Source organism: Microcaecilia unicolor, chromosome 9 (genome assembly GCF_901765095.1).
Source record: "Microcaecilia unicolor chromosome 9, aMicUni1.1, whole genome shotgun sequence".
Taxonomy (NCBI): domain Eukaryota; kingdom Metazoa; phylum Chordata; class Amphibia; order Gymnophiona; family Siphonopidae; genus Microcaecilia; species Microcaecilia unicolor.
The window spans coordinates 180,533,783-180,557,886 of record NC_044039.1 but is presented as its reverse complement, the minus strand read 5'-3'; the positions used below and the strand labels follow the sequence as shown (position 1 = coordinate 180,557,886).

At 41.6% G+C, this 24,104-nt stretch overlaps 1 protein-coding gene across 1 annotated transcript in view; it reads right to left on the bottom strand.

Moving 5' to 3' along the window:
- LOC115477722 (nesprin-2-like) overlaps nt 1-24,104 on the bottom strand; it is a 359,728-nt gene that overhangs the window by 51,678 nt on the left and 283,946 nt on the right. The window contains exons 69-73 of the mRNA XM_030214775.1: nt 21,150-21,344; nt 19,057-19,339; nt 18,032-18,100; nt 15,442-15,566; nt 10,337-10,460 (exon numbers count right to left, since the gene is read on the bottom strand). Coding sequence (XP_030070635.1) covers nt 10,337-10,460; nt 15,442-15,566; nt 18,032-18,100; nt 19,057-19,339; nt 21,150-21,344 — 796 coding nt within the window. The remainder of the gene's footprint in view (nt 1-10,336; nt 10,461-15,441; nt 15,567-18,031; nt 18,101-19,056; nt 19,340-21,149; nt 21,345-24,104) is intronic.

The window sequence follows — 24,104 nt, the reverse complement described above, 5'->3', positions numbered from 1 at the left end:
TGACACCCTATTATAAAATTACCCTCTACAGGGTTTGATCATGTGAGAAAAGCATACTCATGTTGGAAACACTCCTGGTTGACATTCAGCTCGCGGAAATCGGTGCTATTTAAAATGTTGATTGCCATGGGCAAAATTAGCCCCAGATATTCAATGCTGGGTCATGTTTGGGCACCAGCATGAATATCTGGAGCTAACAGACCGAAGGTCCATCAAGCCTAGTATCCTGTTTCCAACGGTGGCCAATCCAGGACACAGGTACCTGGCAAGATCCCAAAAGAGTAAAACAGATTTTATGCTGCTTGTCCTAAAATAAGCAGTGGATTTTCCCAAGTACATCTTAATAATGGCCTTTGAACTTTTATTTTAGTAAATTATCCAAATCTTTTAAAACCCAGCTAACTGTTTTTACCACACTCTGGCAATGATATCCAGAGTTTAATTACACACTGCGTGAAAAAATATTTGATTTGTTAGTAGCTTAATTATGTGCCCCCTAGTCCTTGTATTTTTGGAAAGAGTAAACAAGCAATTCACGTCTACCCATTCCACTCCACTCAGTATTTTATAGACCTCTAACATATCTACCTTCAGCTGGCTCTTCTTCAAGCTGAAGAGATGAAGCCTCTTTAGCTTTTCCTCAAAGGGAAGTTGTCCCATCCCCATTATCATTTTCATCGCCCTTCTCTGTGCCTCTTCTAATTCCGCTATATCTTTTTTGAGATGCGATGACCAGAATTCCATGCAATATTTGAGGTGCGGCCACACCATGAAGTGATTCAAAGGCATTATAATATTCTTGGTTTTGTTTTCCATTCCTTTCCTAATAATTGTAAACATTCTATTTGCTTTCTTAGCTGCCGCTAAACACTGACCAGAAGTTTTCAAAGTGTCATCAACAGTGACACCTAGATTCTTTTCCTGGGTGGTGACTCCTAACAAAAGCTAATTGTTTAGAAACTGAGCACCAGGTTTTATGTGGGTCCCAACCGATATTTAGCCAGGACCTGCATAAGATTATCTTCCCATGTTCCAACCTACCCCTTTCACCCTGTGGACCTTTGCAATCCCCCTATTTCCGATCCTCCCACCACCTCAGGCCTACCTTTGCTAGTCCGTTGTGGTCTAGGGGGAAACAGAAAGGAACTCTTTTTGTTATCCTAAATTTGGGCCCTGTTTACTAAGCTACGCTGTAGATGCACTAACATTTTAGCAAAAGCTAAAAATTAGCCCGCGCTAATGCTAGAGACACCCATATATTCCTATGGGTATCTCTAGCATCAGCGCTAAAAAGTTAGCGATGCTCAGTAAACAGGGCCCTTTATGTGGTTACCTAGCCAGTTAACAGCGCTGCATATGCCTTGTAGCGCTATAGAAATGCTAAATAGTAGTAGTAATAGTAGTAGTAGTTAACAGACTGAATCTAACGTGCTAGGTCACTGCTCTGTCCCAACTCACCCTGGCCCGCCCCTAACCTTGCCCTGACCTGAAGGCAGTGGATCAGCCTTTGAAAGCTTGTCAAAAATGTAAAACAAAAGAAAGGAAAATAAGATGGTATTTTTTTAATGGTCTATTTGTGTATTACATTGATTAGTTTGTTTTGTTTTTTTTTAGAATAAAACAAAAGCAAACCTTCCCAAAAATTGTTTTCATTTTGTTCATTTTAAAACATGTGCAAAAACCATTTAGGGTTGTAGTTATCAATATGGGCCATCGTTAAGATGTGTTATTTTACCACTAACTTGTGCTATTTTAGCACAGGTCCCATTTTATGCAGTGAGACCTAGTACTAATAATTGGGGTTCACAGTAAAATAGCATGTCTTAACGTTAGCCCACGTTGATAATGTCCCCTGTTAATGTATGTTAAATGGTTTTTGTGCTCTAAACCATTCAACACAAGCTATTTAAAACTGGTTTGCTTGGGTAAACAACTTGCATTGATATATTACAAATGCCTTTTGCTAGCTGAGGCAGTCAGAACACAGGGTCAGGAGAGGGTATCGGAACCAACACTATCAATCCTAGGAGCCCTTTTACCAAGCTGCAGCAAAAAGCACCCTTACGTGGGTCATTCCCAGTGCTAAGGCCATTTTTCCCACAGCAGGAAAATGGACAATTTTCAGTTTTTCCCCATTTAAGGTCACGTGCTAATTTTCCCATTAGTGTGTGAGCCCCTACTGCCACCTATTTTGTAGCTGGTAGGGACACACATGCTAAAACTGCGTTAATTGGTTAAGGGAGGATTATATACATGGCACCTAAAAAATTCACGTGGTAAAGATTTCCACCTAAGCGTATTCTATAAGCTGCACCTAGATTTAGGCACGGTATATAGAATACGCTTAGGTGGAAATCCTAGCGCCTAAAAAGACGCAAGTCCATTTAAGCCAACAAAAACATGACTTCCAGTGTCCTCCAGGATGACTTCGATCCATTCATTTACTGACCTAAAGTGCTTTCATTCTGCAGCTTCTTTATCTCTCCTCTCACCTCCACCACCAACTCCAGACTCAGTTACTTCCACTTTGCTTCACCGTATGCCTTGAATAAACTTCCTTAGTCAATACATCATGCACCATCTCTGGCCTTATTCAGTTTCACGCTAAAAACCCTATTTTTTGAGGATGCTTTTAAATCTTAACCCCTTATTCTCCTGTTTCATTCCCATGGTTTTAATCATTCCCATTAGAGATTAGAAAATTGAATTTATTATTCATTCAAGTAGGAAGAACATCTCTTCAATGCCACTACTCCTGTCACCACCTCTAACCTTATGCTTACAAGTGCAAGTGGTCATCACCAGTAGGCCAAAGATGGTGGGCACATGTACAACAGAATGTAAATGATCATTATTCATTTATTATTTATCCTGTTTGGCTGCCCCGATTTGGTTGTAAGCTCTACTTGATTAGGGATTGTCTCCTATGTTTTTGAACAGCACTGTGTATGTCTAGTAGTGCTATAGATATGATAAGTAGTAGCTGTAGAATATCATAGTGCCTCTATTGCTCCTTGGTGCTGTTGGAATTTATTGTATTTTACATGCATTGCCTGTCACCTATTATTTCTCTGTGATTACTCTGTGACCTCTGATGTGAATTACTTAGAGAGGTCACAGCTATGCAACTTCCTGTGGGGGTTAGGCACAGCACATGGAGCTCATGATCTCTCCTAAGCTGAGAGGATCTATGGTGGTGTGAGCATCCATTACCATCTAAGCACATGGAAAGAGCTGATAATCCAAATGTATAGTATTTTGTATATATAAGCCTGTCTGAATATAATCTAACTACAAACTGTGAGTAAACAGATGTTTTGTTACTTCAACTTTAAAGTGACTCAGCAGTGAATTATTCTGGGGTGTATGAGAGAGATGAAGAAAAGAAATTAACATTTCTAAAGCTGAAGCTGTGTGTATAAAAATCTGCTAATTATTTACTACAAATAATCCAACAAAAGGGTTATGGGCCCAGGGGCCAGGAATTGAAAAGGAAGAGAAATATTACCAGGCAGTAAAAAAGCCACATTTTTCTCTTAAGTTTTAAAAGAAAGATTCAGTCTGTCTCTCTCTCTCCCCCCACACAACAAACAGAAGGCAAGGCTAAGAAAATGGCTGAGGGAGGAAATTCACCATTTTTCTACTCTCTCAAGGTGCCTAAATTAACTGAATTTAATTATCAGCAGTGGGAACTAAGATTCAGATGTCTCCTTCAAGCAAAGAAATTAAATATATGCTTAGACCAAAACAGAACAGCTGAAAATATGGCTGAATGGGACAATGCAAACTATTATGTGAAGTGCATGTTTTTGGAAGCTCTCTCAGAGAAACAAGCCATATTAGTGGAGGGAAAAGATGCAGCAAAGGACATTTTATATAAACTGAGAACTATGTATGCAACTACATATGCAAAACAGCAACCAATTTGGTTAGCAGAGTTGAATGAAACCAAATTAAGGGATAAAAGTAAGTGTAATGATCACATTATGCATCTTATGTCTTCATTTCAAAAGTTAGAACTTTCTGGAATTCCCATGTGTGATGCATTGAAAAGAGCATTTCTTTTTACCTCACTATCAAAGAAGTTTGATGTTTTTAGGTCTGTAAATGAAGCCATTGAAGAGCAATCTTTTGAACAGGCAGCATCAAAACTGAGGCAGGAATGCATAATTAATGATTCTGAGGAGAAGTGTTCTCAAAGTCAGTCAGAGAGAAATGAAACAAATTTCTTGGCAAAGAACAGAGGAAGGCGGAGCTATGGGAAAACTCCACCCAAGGGCAAGCTGATTTGCTACTCATGTGGAAAGGAGGGACATGTATCTAAATGGTGTAAGGAAACACAAAACACTCCCTCTAGCTCACCTAAGCCAATGGAACAAAAGAATTCTCCAACCAGGAAATGTATGAAAGACAATGATAAACATAAGGGCTTTCTAATGGCAGAAAAATCTTTGACTATGGTAAATAATAATTCAAATGAAAGTACTTGGATTTTGGATTCGGGGAGCACATGCCATTTAACCAATTCTAAGGATTTCTTTCAGGAAATGAGTCCAGAAGAAGGTATTCTTAAAACTGCAAACGCAGGGATTACTCAGATCCAAGCAAAAGGCATTGGATTCTTAAAATGCAAAGTGTCTAATGAAGTTAAAGAAATTCCTGTAAGTGATGTCTTGTATATTCCCCAAGCAGTTTGCAATATGCTTAGTGTATCTACATTAGATAAGAAGGGATTTGCGATTCATTTTGAAAACAGTAAGTGCACAATCTCTAAAAATGATGAAGTGTATGCTGAAGCTTTTATGCATAATGATATTTATAAACTGAGCATTTCAGGTGAAGCCTCACATATGGCGCAAGTAAGGAAGAATGATGGTAAATGTAGTCTGGAAATCTGGCATCGCCGCCTGGGACATCGTGATTTTAAGGTGATCCAGGATCTTTACAGTAAGCAACTAGCCACCGGCATTCAGATAAGTGCAGATGCTGGTAAAATGGAGAAATGCATAGACTGTGTTACTCAAAAAGGTGTGAGACCCTCATTTCCTGCATACACAGGAAATAGGAGTAATAAAGTACTGGACTTAATACACAGTGACTTATGTGGACCGTTTAATATCCCATCATTGGGAAATAACAGATTTGTGCTAATATTCTTGGATGATTTCTCTAGATACTGTGTGGCCTATTTGCTGAAAGAAAAAAGTCAAGTCACAGACATGCTGAAGAAATACGTAGCCATGGTGAGCAATAAATTTGAAAGAAAACCAAAGGTTCTTCAGACCGACAATGGTGGTGAGTTCACTTCACAAAGCATGCGCACATTTCTAGAACAAGAAGGCATTCAGCATATCACAACAGTAGCTTATACACCAGAGCAAAATTCTGTTGCAGAGAGAAAATTTAGGTCACTTGTGGAAATGACCAGATGTATGCTGTCAGATAGCAATCTCCCTAAAAGACTATGGGGGGAAGCCATTCTCACAGCAGTGTACCTACAAAACAGAATGCCAACTAAAGGCGCTGAGCGCACACCACATGAGACATGGCATGGTAGGAAGCCAAACCTGTCACACATAAGAACATTTGGAAGTACAGCATATGCTCATGTACCAAAGCAAAGAAGGCATAAGCTGGATTCCACAACAGAAAGGGGCATTTTAGTTGGCTATGCTCCAGGACACAAAGGATATAGAATTTTAAATCTGAAAACTGGCATTGTTGGCATAAGACATGTTACATATTTTGATGAAAACAAAAGGGTTGATAAAGGCTGGATTATCCCAGATGAGCCTTATCATCCAGAATATGAAACTAGAACCATAATAGACATGCCAGTATATATAAATGCCATACCAAGGCAGATGTCTGAAAGCAACTCATCTGTATCTAACGAGGAACAGGCAGAGGACGCAGACACAGAAAGGATCATCGCAGGAGACAGTACAGTTGGAGAAGGGGAATCAATTGGAGAAGGACTCTCAGATTTAGAGGATGCGGAAAGGTCAGACCAACCTGTTGTCAGACGCTCATCCAGGGAAAACAAAGGTGTTCCACCCCCAAGACTGTCTTACCTAACAAAGTCAGCAGAAGCTCAAGAGCCCTTAACATGGGATGAGATTGAGAAAATGCCAGCAGAAGAAGCTGCTGAATGGCGTAAAGCTGCACAAGAAGAAATTGATGCATTGGATAAAAATAATACTTGGATTCTTACAAAATTACCTCCTGGCAAGAAAGCTATAGGATGCAAATGGGTATTCAAGTTAAAAAGGAATGCACAAGGAAAAGTGGAAAGGTATAAAGCCAGATTAGTCGCAAAGGGATATCTTCAAAAATATGGAGAAGATTTTGATGAAGTGTTTGCACCTGTAGTGAAACACACGACAATTAGAACACTTCTGAGCATTGCAGTCTCAAAAGGCATGCAAGTCAACCACATTGATGTGAAAACAGCATTTCTTCATGGAGATATAACTGAAGACTTGTACATGGAACAGCCAACAGGTTTCATAAATACAAAACAAAGACAGCTAGTGTGTAAATTAAACAAAGGTCTTTATGGATTAAAGCAAAGTGCAAAATGTTGGAATGACAAATTGCATGAAATATTGACAAATTTAGGATTTAAGCAAGGTGAAGCAGATAAATGTTTGTACACTAGGTGCAGAAATGGACAATATGCATACATTTTAGCTTTTGTTGATGATCTGCTCATTGCAAGCGAAAGTGAGCAAGAGTACAAGGACATTGTAAAATATTTAAACCTGAATGTTGAGATAAAAGAACTTGGTAATGTGTCATACTATCTTGGTATAGAAATTGAGAAACAAAATGATGGTTCTTATCTTCTAAGCCAGAAGCAGAAAATAAATGAGCTTATTGAAAGTTTAGGTATGCAAGATGCCCAAGTTGTAAGCACTCCCATGATCACTGATTTTCTGAAGGATGAAACAGTAAGAGAACCTTTACCAGATAACATCCAATATAGATCAGCCATAGGTAAGCTTTTATATCTAACTACCACATACAGGGCTGATATAGCAAATGCAGTAGGAATTTTGAGCAGAAGGGTCAGCTCACCTACCAAATCAGATTGGACTGCAGTTAAAAGGATGGTAAGGTATTTAAAAGGTACCATTGATTGTAAATTAAAGATTTCAGCCAATAGTAATCCAAAACTAATATGTTACTGTGATTCAGATTGGGCAGGGGATCATGCTGATTATAAATCCACAAGTGGATATGTGTTTATGTATGGAAATGTACAAATTTCATGGGCCAGTCATAAACAAAGTATTGTGAGTCTGTCTTCTACAGAAGCTGAATATGTGGCCGTATCAGAAGCGTGCAGAGAACTGATGTGGATTGAAAAACTTTTGCTGGATTTTGGAATAGCTGAACAGAGACCAATCCAGATAATGGAAGATAATCAGAGCTGCATCCGACTGTCACAGAATGACAAGGTTCAGTCACGCACCAAGCACATCGCAACGAAATACCACAACGTTCGAGAGTTGGCGAAAGAAGGGGTCATCAGTCTAGACTATTGTCACACCAGTGAGATGACAGCTGACATCATGACCAAACCGTTACCCAGAGAACATTTTGTGAATCTGCGTATAAAGCTTGGACTTTGTATGAATAAATAATTGCATGACAGTTATGCATGAGAAGGGGTTTGTTGGAATTTATTGTATTTTACATGCATTGCCTGTCACCTATTATTTCTCTGTGATTACTCTGTGACCTCTGATGTGAATTACTTAGAGAGGTCACAGCTATGCAACTTCCTGTGGGGGTTAGGCACAGCACATGGAGCTCATGATCTCTCCTAAGCTGAGAGGATCTATGGTGGTGTGAGCATCCATTACCATCTAAGCACATGGAAAGAGCTGATAATCCAAATGTATAGTATTTTGTATATATAAGCCTGTCTGAATATAATCTAACTACAAACTGTGAGTAAACAGATGTTTTGTTACTTCAACTTTAAAGTGACTCAGCAGTGAATTATTCTGGGGTGTATGAGAGAGATGAAGAAAAGAAATTAACATTTCTAAAGCTGAAGCTGTGTGTATAAAAATCTGCTAATTATTTACTACAAATAATCCAACAGGTGCATCAGCCTTTACACCTGTTTTGAGTAATATGTAAGTATCAGTTAAAAGCAGGCCTAGACTTGGGCTTTTGAGGAGTGATTGACGTGGTGGTTGCTTACCTCTCTAGCATTTAATGCCACCTCAAAAAAGCAAATATGAGAATTTTGGAGCTCAGCTCCTTAAATGGCTTCCTTAATAATTGCAAAATCAACTATTTATACATGTAAGTGCAGCTACCTGCATGTTCTTAGCTCTGAGTGATGCTGCTCTTTTTTAAATGTGTTTCTTTATAACATGGCTGTTCCTGCTGTATGTGCCACCAAATACATGTGTATTTCCCCTGGCCTTATAGGTATTTTACAAACGGTGATCATCCAGATTTGGATTTTCCTTTCTCTACCTTGACTTAAGCAAATTAGAGCTTCCTGCATTCTGTCTGCCAGATTTTACCTCCTTCTTCCTCTTCTCTGCAGTCTCTCCTTCCTACCTCAAGTCTGTTTCTGCATCTCTTCCTCTTCAATAAATCACAGCTTTCCCCTCCCACAATGATGCAACTTTCTTGATCTTCCACTCCCTCCCCCCTCCCCTTTGTGGTCCATCTCTTGTCCTGTTTAGCTCCTTTGCTTTATTATCTTTCTTCTCTTTTAGTTATCTTCGGGAGGGGAGCTCTACTATTAAGACGGGTTATTTTACCATAAGTTGTGCTGTTTTAGCACAGGTTGCATTAATTGTGACCCCATGCTAAAATAGCATGACTTGTAGTAAAATAACCTGCCTTAATGATAGCCTACGTTGATTATTTCCCTCCTTACATTTTTGTATTTTACCTTTTTGCATCTTTGCTTGGCTTCTTACTTCCCATCACTCCTACTCTCTCTCCCCACTGCTCTTTCTCCTTTACTAGTACTACTTATAATTTCTGTAGTGCTACTAGACATATGCAGCGCAGTATACTTGAAAATGAAGAGCTAGTCCTTGCTTGACAGAGCTTACAGTCTAATCAGGACAAACAGGCCAAATAAAGAAATACTTAAGCTGGGAATGATAGACAAGTGAATAGGGGTTAGGAGTTAAAAGCCTTTGATATCTTCCTCTCCCTCATTTGCACCCTTTTCCCTCTGATGCTATATACACAATACTACACTAGTGTCACATCACATGTGGACCGTAAAGAGGTAAGATATGCTTCCTTTGAGTGGCGATGCTCTCACCATTTTTGACCTACTGGTGAAGATCACTTGTAGTCATGAGGAAAGGGAATGGGACTTGATATATTGCCTTTCTGTGTTCTTTTTCAACTACATTCAAAACGGTTTACATAGACCCTTTTACAGACTCTTTCGAGACTACTGTTGGCCCAACGCGGCCGCCAGCGGTAGTCCCACCCCAAGTGTGCACCATTTCCGGAGAAAAAAGAAAACCCCTGGAAATGGCTTGCGCGACCCCAGCAGTAATTGGGCAATGCCGCGCGCTGCCCGGTTACCACCGGGTTAGCGCAGGAGCTCTTATCACCACCTCGAGTGGTGGTAAGGGCTTCCCGTCGCAAGGCCATGCGTGCCTGGGGTCTTTTTACCTGCTGTGGTAAAAAAGAACCCTGGTGCATGGGAAAACGGCCCCCACCGCCAGTGCAGGGCCTCTTTTCCTGCAGCTTGGTAAAAGGACCCTTACGTGACCTGCCCAGCGTCACAAGGAGTAGCAGTGGGATCGAATCCAGTTCCCCAGGATCCAAGTCTGCTGCACTAACCACTAGGCTACTCCTCCACTCCCAGGGTCAGAAGTGGTGACAGGAGTAGCAGCATTGAAGAGACATGCTTCCTATCTGACTGATATGGCCTGCCCAGATGGCCATAGGGGTATAGACAAAAAGTCACTTCTCAGATTTGAATTTTTGGTTGCTATTGAGGACCTGGTGGCCGGACATATTGTACCTTGAATGATACCAATGTCGAGAATCATAAGACTGCAAAGTTTACCAAAATCATTTAGAAATTGCTGTTACACCAATTATACACATCTATAATTCAAGATTTCCATAGCCGGCAGTCAAGACGATAAAAGTCTCAATAAGCTTTCTTAAGATGATAACGTTAACAGAAGAAACACTCTACAAAAATCATTTCTTTTCTTCTGCCTCCATAATTACTTCAGACACAATTCATTTATCAGTCATTTAGCATTTAATTCATGGGTTATTTTACAAATCAGTTTATCTGGTTTGAGTTGCCCTGGTACATTACCTGACTGCTTTTCTGCTGCTGCAATCCCCACGAGTCCTTCATCATTCTCAACTTCATCACTTAATATACAGGAGAAATGCTGTGCATTGTTCAAATCATCAGAGGGTGATGACTTTATGGTAGCCTACGGTAAATCAAGTATTTTTGTTAACTGAATGAGAGTTTGATTTGTAATGTTTTATTAAATAAAATACCTCATATCTTAAATCACTTACTAAAATAGCTGTTTCAAGGAGATGGGAAAACGTTATCATATTAAACTCAACTGTTGGCGCTCAGGCTGCTGAAGCCACTCGCCACTATATTATATCAGGGAGGGGTGAAGTAAAGATGTCATGTGGAAAACATAGTATTATTTGAGGAGGATGGGATGAATAGAGGTGCAGGCATCCTTACGCTTGTCACTAGAAGGCAATGTGGAGTCTGTAATAGGGATGGAGCAAAAGGCTCTTCATGAATTGAAGGAGAAGGGAGTTAGGTTAGGGAAGAATTTGGTGAACTGGGAGAAATGGCATCAATACTCATTTGAAGGACTGTGGGAGCAGTTCTGCATCCCAAATGTGCAATTCTTTCTGTACTTACAGAAATCACTACCACGCACTGGGATTCAGAGAGAATGCAGGTGGAAAGAGTTTTGGGATAAACTAGACCAGGCTGATGGTAGAAACGAAGAAGGGAAATTGCTGTGAGGTGCTGGCAATGTACTAGAGTGGAGAGTAGGGATGCCCTTTATAGAATAGCGCTCAAGTGCAGATCTTGTGCCTGTGGGTGCCAGACAAACCTGATATAAATGCTGGCGCCCGTTGCGTGCACTAAGCCATTAATCTATATGAATGCGCACAATGTTTTGGAACGTCTCGACATGCCCATGCTCCTCCCATAACCACGCCTCCTTTTGGGTTCTGTGCTATGGGAGTTAAGCGCCCTGCATTACAGAATAGCGCATAGCCAGATGCATGCAAAAATTCTAACTGTAGCCAATTAACATCAATAATTGGTTGTTGGCACCCGATTACTGATTGCTAATGGCTCGTTAAACTATTAAGTTGCGCATGCATCTCAGCAACGCCCAATTTCAGAGCCTAATTTTAGGTTTCATTTATAGAATCTGGGGGTAAGTGCTCGAACCTAAATTATAGGTGCATTTTTTTTTCTGTTACGCTAGTATTCTAAAGTAGAGAGGTGTGGTAGCCGTGTTAGTCCACTCTTAAAGGTTATCAATAGAAATCAAACAAAATAAAACATGGAAAAGAAAATAAGATGATGCCTTTTTTATTGGACATAACTTAATACATTTCTTGATTAGCTTTCGAAGGTTGCCCTTCTTCGTCAGAGCGGAAATAAGCAAATGTGGTGCCTACCTTCCTTTATAGAATAGGCTCAGGTTTCAAGTTTATTTTGCTCTTGATATACCACTATTGAGCAAGTGCCATCAAAGCGGTTTACAAAATTACATAAACATATAAGAGAGTTACTGAAAGGAAGAATAAATAGGAGAAGGGGGGACAGGGGATGGAGAAGAGGTACAGGAATAGGAGGATAGTAATTCTCGGCAGGCTAAGGCTCCCAATCCAGTTCCAAAATATGACAAAAGATGTTAAGGTAATGGGCCCTTAATGGTCAATAAAGAAATGAGTTTTCAAGAGCATCTTGAAGTCTGAGTGTGACTGTATTATTATTATTATTTATTGCATTGTATCCCACATTATCCCACCTATAGCATGAAGATCAGGGGGCAGGGACTTCCAGATCTTGGGCCCAGATACAGAGAACATGGTTTTCCTGAAACTAGTGAGTGGGACTTCTCGAAATGTAGGAACAGTGAAAAGACATTGTGTAGCAGAGCGGAGCTCCCCAGAGTGAGTATATGGATGAAGATACTGAGAAACCAACCAACCCAGACCTCCTTCTCCTCCTTTCCTGATATCTCCGAGGAGGAAACCGCCCGCCTTCTTTCCTCCTCAAAATGCACCACTTGTTCCTCTGATCCCATCCCCACCAACTTACTTAACACCATCTCTCCTACTATCACCCCCTCCATCTGTCATATCCTCAACCTCTCTCTCTCCACTGCAACTGTCCCCGACACCTTCAAGCATGCTGTAGTCACGCCACTCCTCAAAAAACCATCACTAGACCCTACATGTCCCTCCAACTACCGCCCCATCTCCCTCCTACCCTTCCTCTCCAAGACACTTGAGCGTGCAGTCCACAGCCGCTGCCTTGATTTTCTCTCCTCTCATGCCATCCTCGATCCGCTTCAATCCGGTTTTCGCCCTCTTCACTCGACAGAGACAGCACTCTCTAAAGTCTGTAATGACCTGTTCCTTGCCAAATCCAGAGGCCACTACTCCATCCTCATCCTCCTGGATCTATCCGCCGCTTTTGACACTGTCAATCATGACTTACTTCTTGCCACACTGTCCTCATTTGGGTTCCAGGGCTCTGTCCTCTCCTGGTTCTCCTCCTATCTCTCCCACCGCACCTTCAAAGTTCACTCTCATGGATCTTCCTCCACCCCCATCCCCTTATCTGTTGGTGTTCCCCAGGTATCGGTCCTTGGACCCCTTCTCTTCTCAATCTACACCTCTTCCCTGGGCTCCCTGATCTCATCTCATGGTTTCCAGTATCATCTCTATGCTGATGACACCCAACTGTATCTCTCCACACCAGACATCACCGCGGAGACCCAGGCAAAGGTATCGGCCTGCTTATCCGACATTGCTGCCTGGATGTCCAACCGCCACCTGAAACTGAACATGTCCAAGACCGAGCTTATCGTCTTTCCACCAAAACCCACTTCTCCTCTTCCTCCACTTTCTATCTCAGTTGATAACACCCTCATCCTCCCCGTCTCATCTGCCCGCAACCTCGGAGTCATCTTTGACTCCTCTCTCTCCTTCTCTGCGCATATCCAGCAGATAGCCAAGACCTGTCGCTTCTTCCTCTTTAACATCAGCAAAATTCACCCTTTCCTCTCTGAACACACCACCCGAACTCTCGTCCACGCTCTCATTACCTCTCGCCTGGACTACTGCAACTTACTCCTCACCGGCCTCCCACTTAGCCATCTATCCCCCCTTCAGTCTGTTCAGAACTCTGCTGCACGTCTCATATTCCGCCAGAACCGATATACTCATATCACCCCTCTCCTCAGGTCACTTCACTGGCTTCCGATCAGATACCGCATTCAATTCAAGCTTCTCCTTCTTACCTACAAATGCACTCAGTCTGCTGCCCCTCAGTATTTTTCTACCCTCATCTCCCCTTACGTTCCCGCCCGTAACCTCCGTTCACAGGATAAATCCCTCCTCTCAGTACCCTTCTCCACCACCGCCAACTCCAGGCTCCGCTCATTCTGCCTCGCCTCACCCTATGCTTGGAACAACCTTCCTGAACCCTTACGCCAAGCCCCCTCCCTGCCCGTCTTCAAGTCTTTGCTTAAAGCCTACCTCTTCAATGCTGCGTTCGGCACCTAACCCTTACCGTTCAGTGAATCCAGACTGCCCCAATTTGACTGCCCCTATTGGACCGACCGTTCACTTGTCTATTAGATTGTAAGCTCTTTGAGCAGGGACTGTCTCTCTTTGTTAAATTGTACAGCGCTGCGTAACCCTAGTAGCGCTCTAGAAATGTTAAGTAGTAGTAGTAGTAGTTATTGTTTTGTGAATCAGGATAATGATCTTATACTGGATGTGTATGCGCACAGGCAGCCAATGTTACTGGTGAAGGAGAGGAGTTATATGATCCTATTTTTTTGCCCACCCAAAATTAATTTTACTGCCGTGTTCTGCACTAGTTGCAGTTGGCACAGCTCCCTTTGGCAAATGCCATTAAATAGTGCGCTGCAGTAGTTGATGACAGATATAACAAGCAAGTGTGTTAGGATGTGGAGTGCACTTGTCTCCTATCAGGGCACCCTCTAGGTGCACAGTTATAGAATTACCTCCTTAGTGTTTAAATATTTCTTATTGGATAGGCTGAGTTGTCTCCTGAGCTTAATAAGGTGACAGTGACAAAGTGCAGTGCTTTCTGGTGTTATGCTCAAGACTATGGAATATGCTGACATTAATACTTTGTAGAGTATTTTAGAACTTAGGAAAGGCTTGGGGTTTTTTTTGAGACTGTGTCTGAGTGCTTCTTTTTATGCTAAAAATCTGCATAACTTTGAATGGATTAATTCAGCATATTTTATCCACTTCTAGCTAAAAAAATTAGCCCTAAAGCAGATTATAATATGACTTTATTGTAATCTGCCTTAGGGCTAATTTTTTTTTAGCTAGAAGTGGAATAAAATATGCTGAATTAATCCATTCAAAGTTATGCAGATTTTTAGCACAGTTATATTTTCCATTATAAATGGATAAGTTATCTGTTTAAAGATAGGACAAACATTTTCAGCAACCAAAGTTATTCCTGTTCTGCTTTCAGACTTGAATGTATAAATTATCTGGAGAGTGGCAGATTTTTTCCACTCTTCATATAACTTTTAGCTCCACCCCCACACTGCTTCTAATCCCACCCCAATTGAAATGGATAATTTTGATCACACGGGGGATCTTTTACTAAGGCTTGGTGTGTGCTAACGGACATAGATATAAAATAGGCCATCCAGTATTTAGTGCAGCAAGCTTTAGTAAAAGGGCCCAACACTGATGTGTACAGACAACAGTTTATCTGTATAACTGCGGGGAATTAAGCAAAAACAATTATGCATTCGGCACCAGCTGCCAACCGTAAAGAGCTTTTCGAATATTGATCTTAGAATATAAAAATGCCTGCAAGTAAAAAAACCAAAACAATAGCTCCTGAATATGTGTGAACAAATACAAAAGAAGTATCAGTTCATTACTTAGACGTATTTTTCTGAGTGTCTGACACTCTCTATTCCTGCTAATAAGGCAAAAAAAAAAATTTGCCAGTGTTTTTTTTTTTTTTTTTTAATGAAGTGCATCTATCCATGGTGAGATAAGGAACATAATTTAACTCCTTACACATCTTCAATATACTGTAGAAAAAAATAATAAAGAAAAAACATGTACAATAGATTTACTGTCATCCTCTCTTACAAGTTTCTTGTGGCAGAGACAGGATACATAACCTACTTTATAGGGCACATCTGTTTCTGTAGACAGTAAGTTCCCAGTCATTTCAGTTTGTTGGTACTGATGCTTCCTGGGTGTTTGGGTGTCAGAGGAATGCCACAGATGAGCTTCTGAATCAGATTTTCCTGCAACAGAACAGATATTGACTTCTCATGGTTTTGATGTTTAATAGAAAGGTGCACACACACGCTGTGGCCTGTACAATATTTCACAAGCAGCAATATTCACCCTGCAGCAACATTAAGTCATTGTTCTTGAAATTCTTCAAGCACCCTCCTGGGTATGTTCCCCGAACCTCTACAGCAGCCATGTTACCAAATGAGCTGCAAATTAACTCATAAATCCTAGATATGAATGGTTCATATTAGCCAGCTATGATGCCACAAATTACATCAGATAGACTGCATGAACACAACAGAAATGAAATTGCCTGGTCGCTCCCCTGAGTTCTGGGGAACTGTGATGCAGCTATTCGAAGAATTAAAACAAAACAAAAAAAAAAAATACAAGCCAGCTGTAAAACTTTAGAGACAGAGGGCAAGTATTACTGCTTGTTAATGTACACTTTAAAAACATTTCACATGATACGGAAGATACAACTTTCTTTTAAATAACAAAGTTCAGATTCTGGTAGCAGCAAGAAACCACAAGCTTTTCTTTGCAGAGCATGCATATTCACAAGATGCAGAAATATCAGGTAATGGAGTGAGAGCCATGCAGTTACAGGCTGCGACATCATTTTTGTCCTTTCCAAATGGTTAAATATGTCAGACTTCTTTCCTTTTTCAAGACTATTAGGATGGACTGAACAGAGGCAGCAGAACACCTTTTTGTTTGGGGGAGCCCAAGCTCTGCCTCCAAACCCACTCTATCTCTGCCCCCAACCCCAGCATTTCCCCTTCCCTTACCTACCAACCCACAGTCTCCACTCCCCCATGGTGTTCAGCATCTCTTTCCTTCCTTGCCTCTCAAACACCACTCCCATGATGTCCAAAATTTCTCTTCTTCCCTACCTCTCAACCCCTCCACCCCCTGTGGTATCCAGCATTTCTCTCCTTCCCTCTCAACCCCCCACCCCCCACCTGGTGTCCAACATTTTCGTCATTCCCTACCTCTCAGCCCTCCTGTAATGTCCAGCATTTCTCTCCTTCCTTCCCCCAGCTCTTCAGCCTCTCCATCCCCCCTCACCATGGTGTGCATTTCTCTTCTTCCTTCCCTCCCCCTCACCATGGTTTCCAGCATTTCCCTCTTTCCCCCTCATTTTCTCCATCTTTCTTCTTTTTCTCCCTCCTCTACAAGGTGTTGTTTTCCTCCCTGGGGCGGTGACACTACACAGTCTATGTAACAAAACAGCATCATGCCCAACTAGCATGGGGCACTGAGCATCTGCGCATGTGCAAGGCCTGCCCACTCCTGCCTCCTCCAAACTTCCTGTTTTAGAGGAGGGTGGAAGCCAACAGGGTCCCACATCAGCCGGCCGTGATGCTTCTGGAGTTATGCAAATTGTAGTTTCATCACCCCTGGGGGAGGGAGGTAAGAAAGTCAACACCTCCCAGGGGAGCGGGGAGGGGGGCAGGAAAAAGAAAGATGCTGGAGACTGGGGGGGGGGGGGGGGGAGGGAAGGAAAGGAAGGAATATTTTAGGGACGTCATGGCTCCCCCCCCGTTCTGATGCCTATGGGATTCACAGTCATGTTGCTGCTGCTGTTGAAGACAGCTAAGATAGAAGGCTAAGCACATCCGTGTGGCTACGACAGAACAGGGGATTTGCTGCAGAAACCACACTAGGCAATCATGACTTTTTTCAGGCTCTGCTGATTGAACCCTCTTTCTTGTTCAAACTGATTATTGTAGTAACAAACAATTTCATAAAGGAATGTAAGCCATAGGAAAGCACCCGTCCTACATTATCACCACCCAAGCCATTCAGAAGAAGAAAACAGGCTTTGGATCAATATGATAAAGGAATATTAGTTCTGTCTGCATGTGAGAAGGCTAGTGTTACAGGCATACACTTGTCAAGTCTGTAATGCACATAATGTGGGTAATTTTATGAGGAGCCACAGTATTTTGGACACAGATGTGCGTAAATGACCTCTTATACAATAGCAACTAGTGAGACAGAATGCACATATGTTCCATGGTGCGCACTTTCACTAGGCACATGCACAGGGGAGGAGCTTTGAGTGAAGCAGAGGTGGAGTCTGCACATACATGCATAAATTATAATATCCCTTAATTTACATGTATGCTTGCACACTACATGCTAACGTTTACACCAGCCCTCAAGCTGGTTTAAGTGAAGTGTCTGCATTTACATGTGTTCTGTCGAACTTATGTTAGCAGGCACGTACTTGACTTTATAAAATAGGCGTAACATAGGCACGCAAAAACACGCAATAACTAGGCGTGACTTTATAAAATTACCCTCAATATGTGTTCCAGCATTAGGGCGTCATGGCCTAATGGCTGGGGGACACAGTGTTTAACACAAGGCAAGATGTAAGATGTGGCAACATGAAGTTCAAGGGTAACAGCATTCATCACAGTGATGTTGTCAGGATGAGACACATGCATCGGCAGGTGCCTACCAGAAGATGCTTTCAAAGTTTTTGTGGTCATTTTAAGATATGCCTCAGGACTTTCTGTGATTTCTACATCTGAAAGAGAATAATGGCATTTTCCTCACTGGATATGCAGCATTCATATTTCAGATACCGAACAAGGAAGCTTGTAAAGGCTAGAAAGTAAAACTGTGCATGATCATTTAGGGCTGTGGTCCTTAAATTCAGTCCTCCAGCTCCACAAACCAGCCTGGCTCTCAGGATTTCCACAACGAATATGTATGAGATCTATTTGCATTCACCGCTTCCACTGCAAGCAAACAAATCTCATACATATTCATTACGGAAATCCTGAAGACCAGGCTGGACTGTGGACCTCGAGAATTGGATTTAAAGACCTCTGATTTAGGGATTAAGTCTATAAGAAGGGTGCCAAGGACATGAGTAAATAACCTGAATCCCGCATTTATGCACGTTATGTATATATTAATGCACATAAATACCAATATCCCGGTTATGTGCTGTTCTGTAAAATGGCACCTAAATGAAATGATGACTAAATTGCAGGCTGGCAGGGTGCACATTACGCGGATATTATAGAAGCCTATAATGTACACGTAATCCCGATCTAGGCGTGATCATTTACACTAGCTCTGTGGTTGGTGCAAGTGACAGCACCTAGAATATGGGCACATTCTGGTATTCTACACAGAAAGGTAGGTGCCTACTTTTCTTTATAGAATAGGCTACAAATAGACAGATTGTGGATGCCAAAATGTAGGTGACCCTTTACAGAATTATCCTGTTAAAGTCTATTTTAGAATGTTTGCCCCAGTGAGTACAAATCAATATAGAATAAATTAATGTCAATTTTCTATTTGAAAAAAAAAAAAAACAACAACAACAGAGTTGCTATAGGATTTTTGCAGGGTTTTATTAAACATTTTAACATTTATTTAAAAAGATTCTGTGTACCTGGCGTCACTGTAATGATTCTGATGTTGAAAACTAAATTCTGGTGAATAGTCCCTTAGCTGGACCTCTGTGCTTACCTGACAAAGCACTGTAATATGTTCCATCATCTTCATCCTCATGAGAAGACGACCCACCTACATCAACTGTGTGATCCCATTCAAGTGGGATTGAATCAACACTGACAGGGGTCTCACGGCCAGACCTCTCATGACCTGGTGCAGGGGGCATGAGATGACAAGCAAACACTTCCTGGTGTGCCCGCTTCCCAGCAGTTCCTTTATGCCACAAGCCGTTCTGCATCTCTTTCGAGTCCTCTGCATCTGTCTCATTTTCAGAGGTCTCTCTTTCATCCTCCATACCCTGTGAAAAATTAATTCAGTATTTTGGATCAAATTTTTATAGCTCAGTGCTTGTACAACTAAACCAAAACCTGTTCTGTGTAGCTACTCCTGATTCTCAGACAGCCAGTTCATAATCTTTTCTCTTACCAAGACTATGTTTGTACAAATTTCAAAAACAAAAACAGCTTCATAGACGCATAATTACTAAGGGGTCTTTTCACTAAATCATGTGCGTCCTATTTTATACCTATGGGTCACATGGCACTTAGCGTGTACTAACAGATATTAGCGTGTGCTAAGCTTTAGTAAAAGGGCCCTAAAGTCACGGTGCAGATACTACAAAAAAATATGTGTATCAGAATTTACTTTTCCAGTGGGAACATAAAAGCCTCTATTTTAAAAGCATCTTCATGTCTAAATAGCAGCATTTTCACATGTAGATCTCAATCATGTGTAAACAGTAATTAAAAAAAACTACTATATACACATGGAGAGCAAGACCAAGTAGAGATTTCGAAGGGCCGTGGATTGGGTGGTGCAAAAATCTACACCTGCATTCCCCATTTCATAAAGTGAATACACGTCTATAGAAAAGGTATTCCCATAGGGTTTTGAACCAGTTAAAGCCAAGCACAGATTTTTAAAAATTGCTCATTTTGGCCAGGTCTATACATAAGGGATTAAGGGAGTCATTCCCTTTAACCACCTCCACAATAAAACCATATTAAAGTTACGTCTTTACTACTTAATTGGCACACTCCTGCAGCTATTTTACAAAATGCTCTGTCGGCAGAGCCTTTTGTACAATACTGCTAGAACTGAGCACGTTCTAACCTGGAAATTGTAATTCTGGTCTCTACACCTTATATAAAATGAGTCTTAAATATTTTGCTGTCAGGGCTAATCGTAGTCTAGGATTTATAGCGCAATATTTAATTTTTTTAACTTGTCAGGAAGAGCTAATTGCAACACTTTGGCCCCCTTTTACTAAGGCGTGCTCATGTTTTTAGCGCGTGCTAAAATTGTAGGCGCCCTAAATGTTAGAGACGCCTATAGGAATGTATTGACGTCTTTAACGTTTGGCGCGCCTACAATTTTAGCACGCGCTAAAAACATGAGCACGCCTTAGTAAAAGGGGGCCTCAAGGGTCAATAGTCCTGTACTCATAGGAGGTCTTTTACTAAGCTGCAACCACGTTTTTAGCTCGTGGTAGAAATCAGCTGGCGGTATACGCCGAGAAGCCCATAGGAATATAACGAGCGTCTTGGCGTTTACTGCCAGCTGATTTCTACCATGAGCTAAAAACTCTACCGTGCTTAGTAAAAGACCCCCATAATTTATTTATTTATGAACATTTATACCCCACTTTTTTCCACATAAAGCAGACTCAAAGTGGCTTACAATATACAGATTAATCAATTACAATTACATTGGATAGGGAGGAAGGAACAGGGTAAGAAGGAAAAGGGAAAGGGAGTGGAGACTAAGATGGACGGAGGAAATCCAGATGCAGAGATGGCCCAGAGTGGTTCGAACAGGGTCAACTCTAGAAGAAGTTCATTAAAAATTAAGAGTTTACTGGAAATTACACACCACTTAGCAGTGCCCTAACTGTCTGGAATAACTGGGTTTATTTCTAAATTATGTTTATTGACTATTTCTTATATCACCTTTACATTAAATAGGTCAAAGCGGTGCTAAAAAACAATGAATATCAAGGAAAATGGAGAAGGGAAACAGATGCCTATGTTAAACAAAAAATTAGAGGGGAAGCAGACAGTAAGTCCAAAACCATGTCTGTGTTATCCCACTACAAAAAGATTACTTACTGGATTCCTGGAAGTCAGCCTTTGGTGGAATCGGGAGACACGGCCAAATACTTCTTGACGGTACTTAAGGAGTTCGTCTATTTCGTCTTCAATTAACACTGCATCTATAGGCTCACTTTTCTGAATCAGCAGCTCCCCTGAACCTATCAACTGATCAATCTTATTGATGTTTAGTGCTATTTCTCGCTGGAATCCCTGTTAAAAAAGGATTGAAATAATTCTATGCAGTTTACTACTCATTCTAGATTTAGAATGTTTTAAATGCTAGATTTTTCTATGGAGGGATTGCAAATGCACCCTACACCAAGTACTTTTTCAGGATTTACACAACTTGTGTAGGGCTAAGGTATCTGTAAAACAATAATGAAATTCTCACTGGATATCAGCAGGTGCGTAGCCATACCTTGGCGGGAGGGGGGTCCAGAGCCCAAGGTGGGGGGCACATTTTAGCCCGCCTCTCCCAGCCGCCGACCCACTCCCGCCACATTTGACATCACCCCCCACCGCTGCAAGGTACCTTTGCTGGCAGGGGTCCACAACCAGCCTTAGTCTTCTTCAGTGCCGGTCTCCGGCATGTTCGCTGACCTGTGCTGTGAGTCCTGACATCCCTGGACAGATCAGCGAATGCGCCGGAGACAGGTGCTGAAGAAGACTAAGACTGGCGGGGGTTGGGGACCCCCGCTAGCAAAGGTACCTTGCAGCGGTGGGTCGAAAGTGGTGGGGGAGGGTCGGCAGCAGGGGGGAGGAGGGGGGTCAAGAGTAGAGGGGGCCAGGACTAAATCTGTGGGGGCCCATGCCCCCGTGGCCCCACCTAGCTACGCCCCTGGATATCAGTCTCCTTCCAAGAAGAGAAAATATATGGGGTTATAACTGTGTGCACACAAAGCAGAAGATTCACAAATGGGGTGCAAACTTTAAGTGGTAAAGTATGTGCCCATTTTGGGGCATTATAAACATTTACATATGGGATGTGGCAACGCACACACATTCATGACTCCTTACAGAATACCAACTAGGTAAAAAGTACACACCATGACATGATGGTGCAGACTTTGCGGGTGGGTGTGTGGAGGGTTGGAGTTTGAATGGAGCAGACAAGTAAACATGTAGATTAGAAAACACTGTAATTTATATGCGTACATAAGAAATTTTGGAACAACACTTACACCTCCCCTGCCTCTTACACTAGTATTTTGTAAAAAAAAAAAGTAGGCAGCTGCCTTTTTAAAAAAATAAATAGCGCCTGAGTAGGCGCCTTCTTACCTTAGAACCCTGTTTAAAATTACTCTCAGAATGCATGCAAACCCCTTAGAGTTTATAAAAGAAAACCACAAAAGCAGACTAAAAAGAAAATCTGATAAAAAACAAAGTTTAATATAACAAAACCCTTAATTTACCTCTGAGTTTTGTTATATTAAACTTTTTTTTTTATCAGATTTTCTTTTTTAGTCTGCTTTTGTGGGGGTTTTTTTTTTTTTTTACTTTTGTAAGCAGATTATTGCCTTTTTGTTTTTTTGGACTCAAAGAGTTTATATGCATACATTTTAAAATTCAGATCAATGTGCATGGTAAACAGCAGATGCAGATGTAATTGCATAAGCACAAACCTCTTCCCAACCCCAGGGATCCCTGTGTTCAGGATATATACCGTATTTTTTGGACTATAAGACGCACTTTTTTCCCCCCAAATTTGGGTGGAAAATGGGGAGTGCGTCTTATAGTCTGAAGATAGAGATTTCCCTCCCTCCGAGTTCGGGATCGCCCTCCCCCCCAGCCCTGTCACCACTTCTCCCTACTCACGCGATCTTCCCTGGTGGTCTAGTGACGTCGGGGCAGGAAAGAGCCCCCTCTTTCCTGCCCAGCGCGCTGCTCGCCATCCTCCTGTATGCAGCCTGACGGTCTCGGCGAGATTCAAAATGGCCGCCGAGACTTCAATTCTCGGCGGCCATTTTGAATCTCGCCGAGACCGTCAGGCAGCAATGCATACAGGAGGATGGAGAGCAGCGCGCTGGGCAGGAAAGAGGGGGCTCTTTCCTGCCCCGACGTCACTAGACCACCAGGGAAGATCACGTGAGTAGGGAGAAGTGGTGACAGGGCCGGGGGGAGGGCGATCCCGAACTCGGAGGGAGGGAGGGATTCGGACAAGACGCACCGGAGCACCTAGGTTTTAGAGTTGGGAAAAAGGAAAAATTTTTTTTCCTATTTCCCTCCTCTAAAACCTAGGTGCGTCTTATGGTCCAGTGCGTCTTATAGTCCGAAAAATACGGTATGTGTAACTCAATACATATATTGGGGGCGCACTCTGCAAAAATACTATATTTCTTGGGGATAAAGCAGAGCTGGATGTGCAGAAATAGGCTTTTTAAAAATTACTCTATAAGAACATAAGTGTTGCCATACTGGGACAGACTGAAGGTCCATCAAGCCCAGTATTCTATTTCCAACAATGGCCAATCCAGATCACAAGTACCTGGCAAGATCCCAAAGAGTAAAAGAGATTTTATGCTGCTTATCCTAAAAATAAGCAGCGGATTTTCCCAAGTCCATCTTAATAATGGCTTATGGACTTTTCTTTTAGGAAATTATCCAAACCCTTTTTAAACCCTGCTAACTGCTTTTACCACATTCTCTGGCAACAAATTCCAGAGTTTAATTTCACGATGAGTAAAGAAATATTTTCTCTGATTTGTTTTAAATGTACTACTTAGTAGCTTCATTGCATGCCCCCTAGTCCTAGTATTTTTGGAAACAGTAAACAAGTGATTTATTTATTTATTGCATTTGTATCCCACATTTTCGCGGGCTCAGTGTGGCTTACAATATGATATGAATAATGGAAATACAATATGTTACAACTTGGTTATGGATTACATTGTGCAGAGTTATGCGAGACGATCGAAGTATTGTTAAGAATGTAACAATGGGACATAGACATTGAAACATTGGAAGGAGACA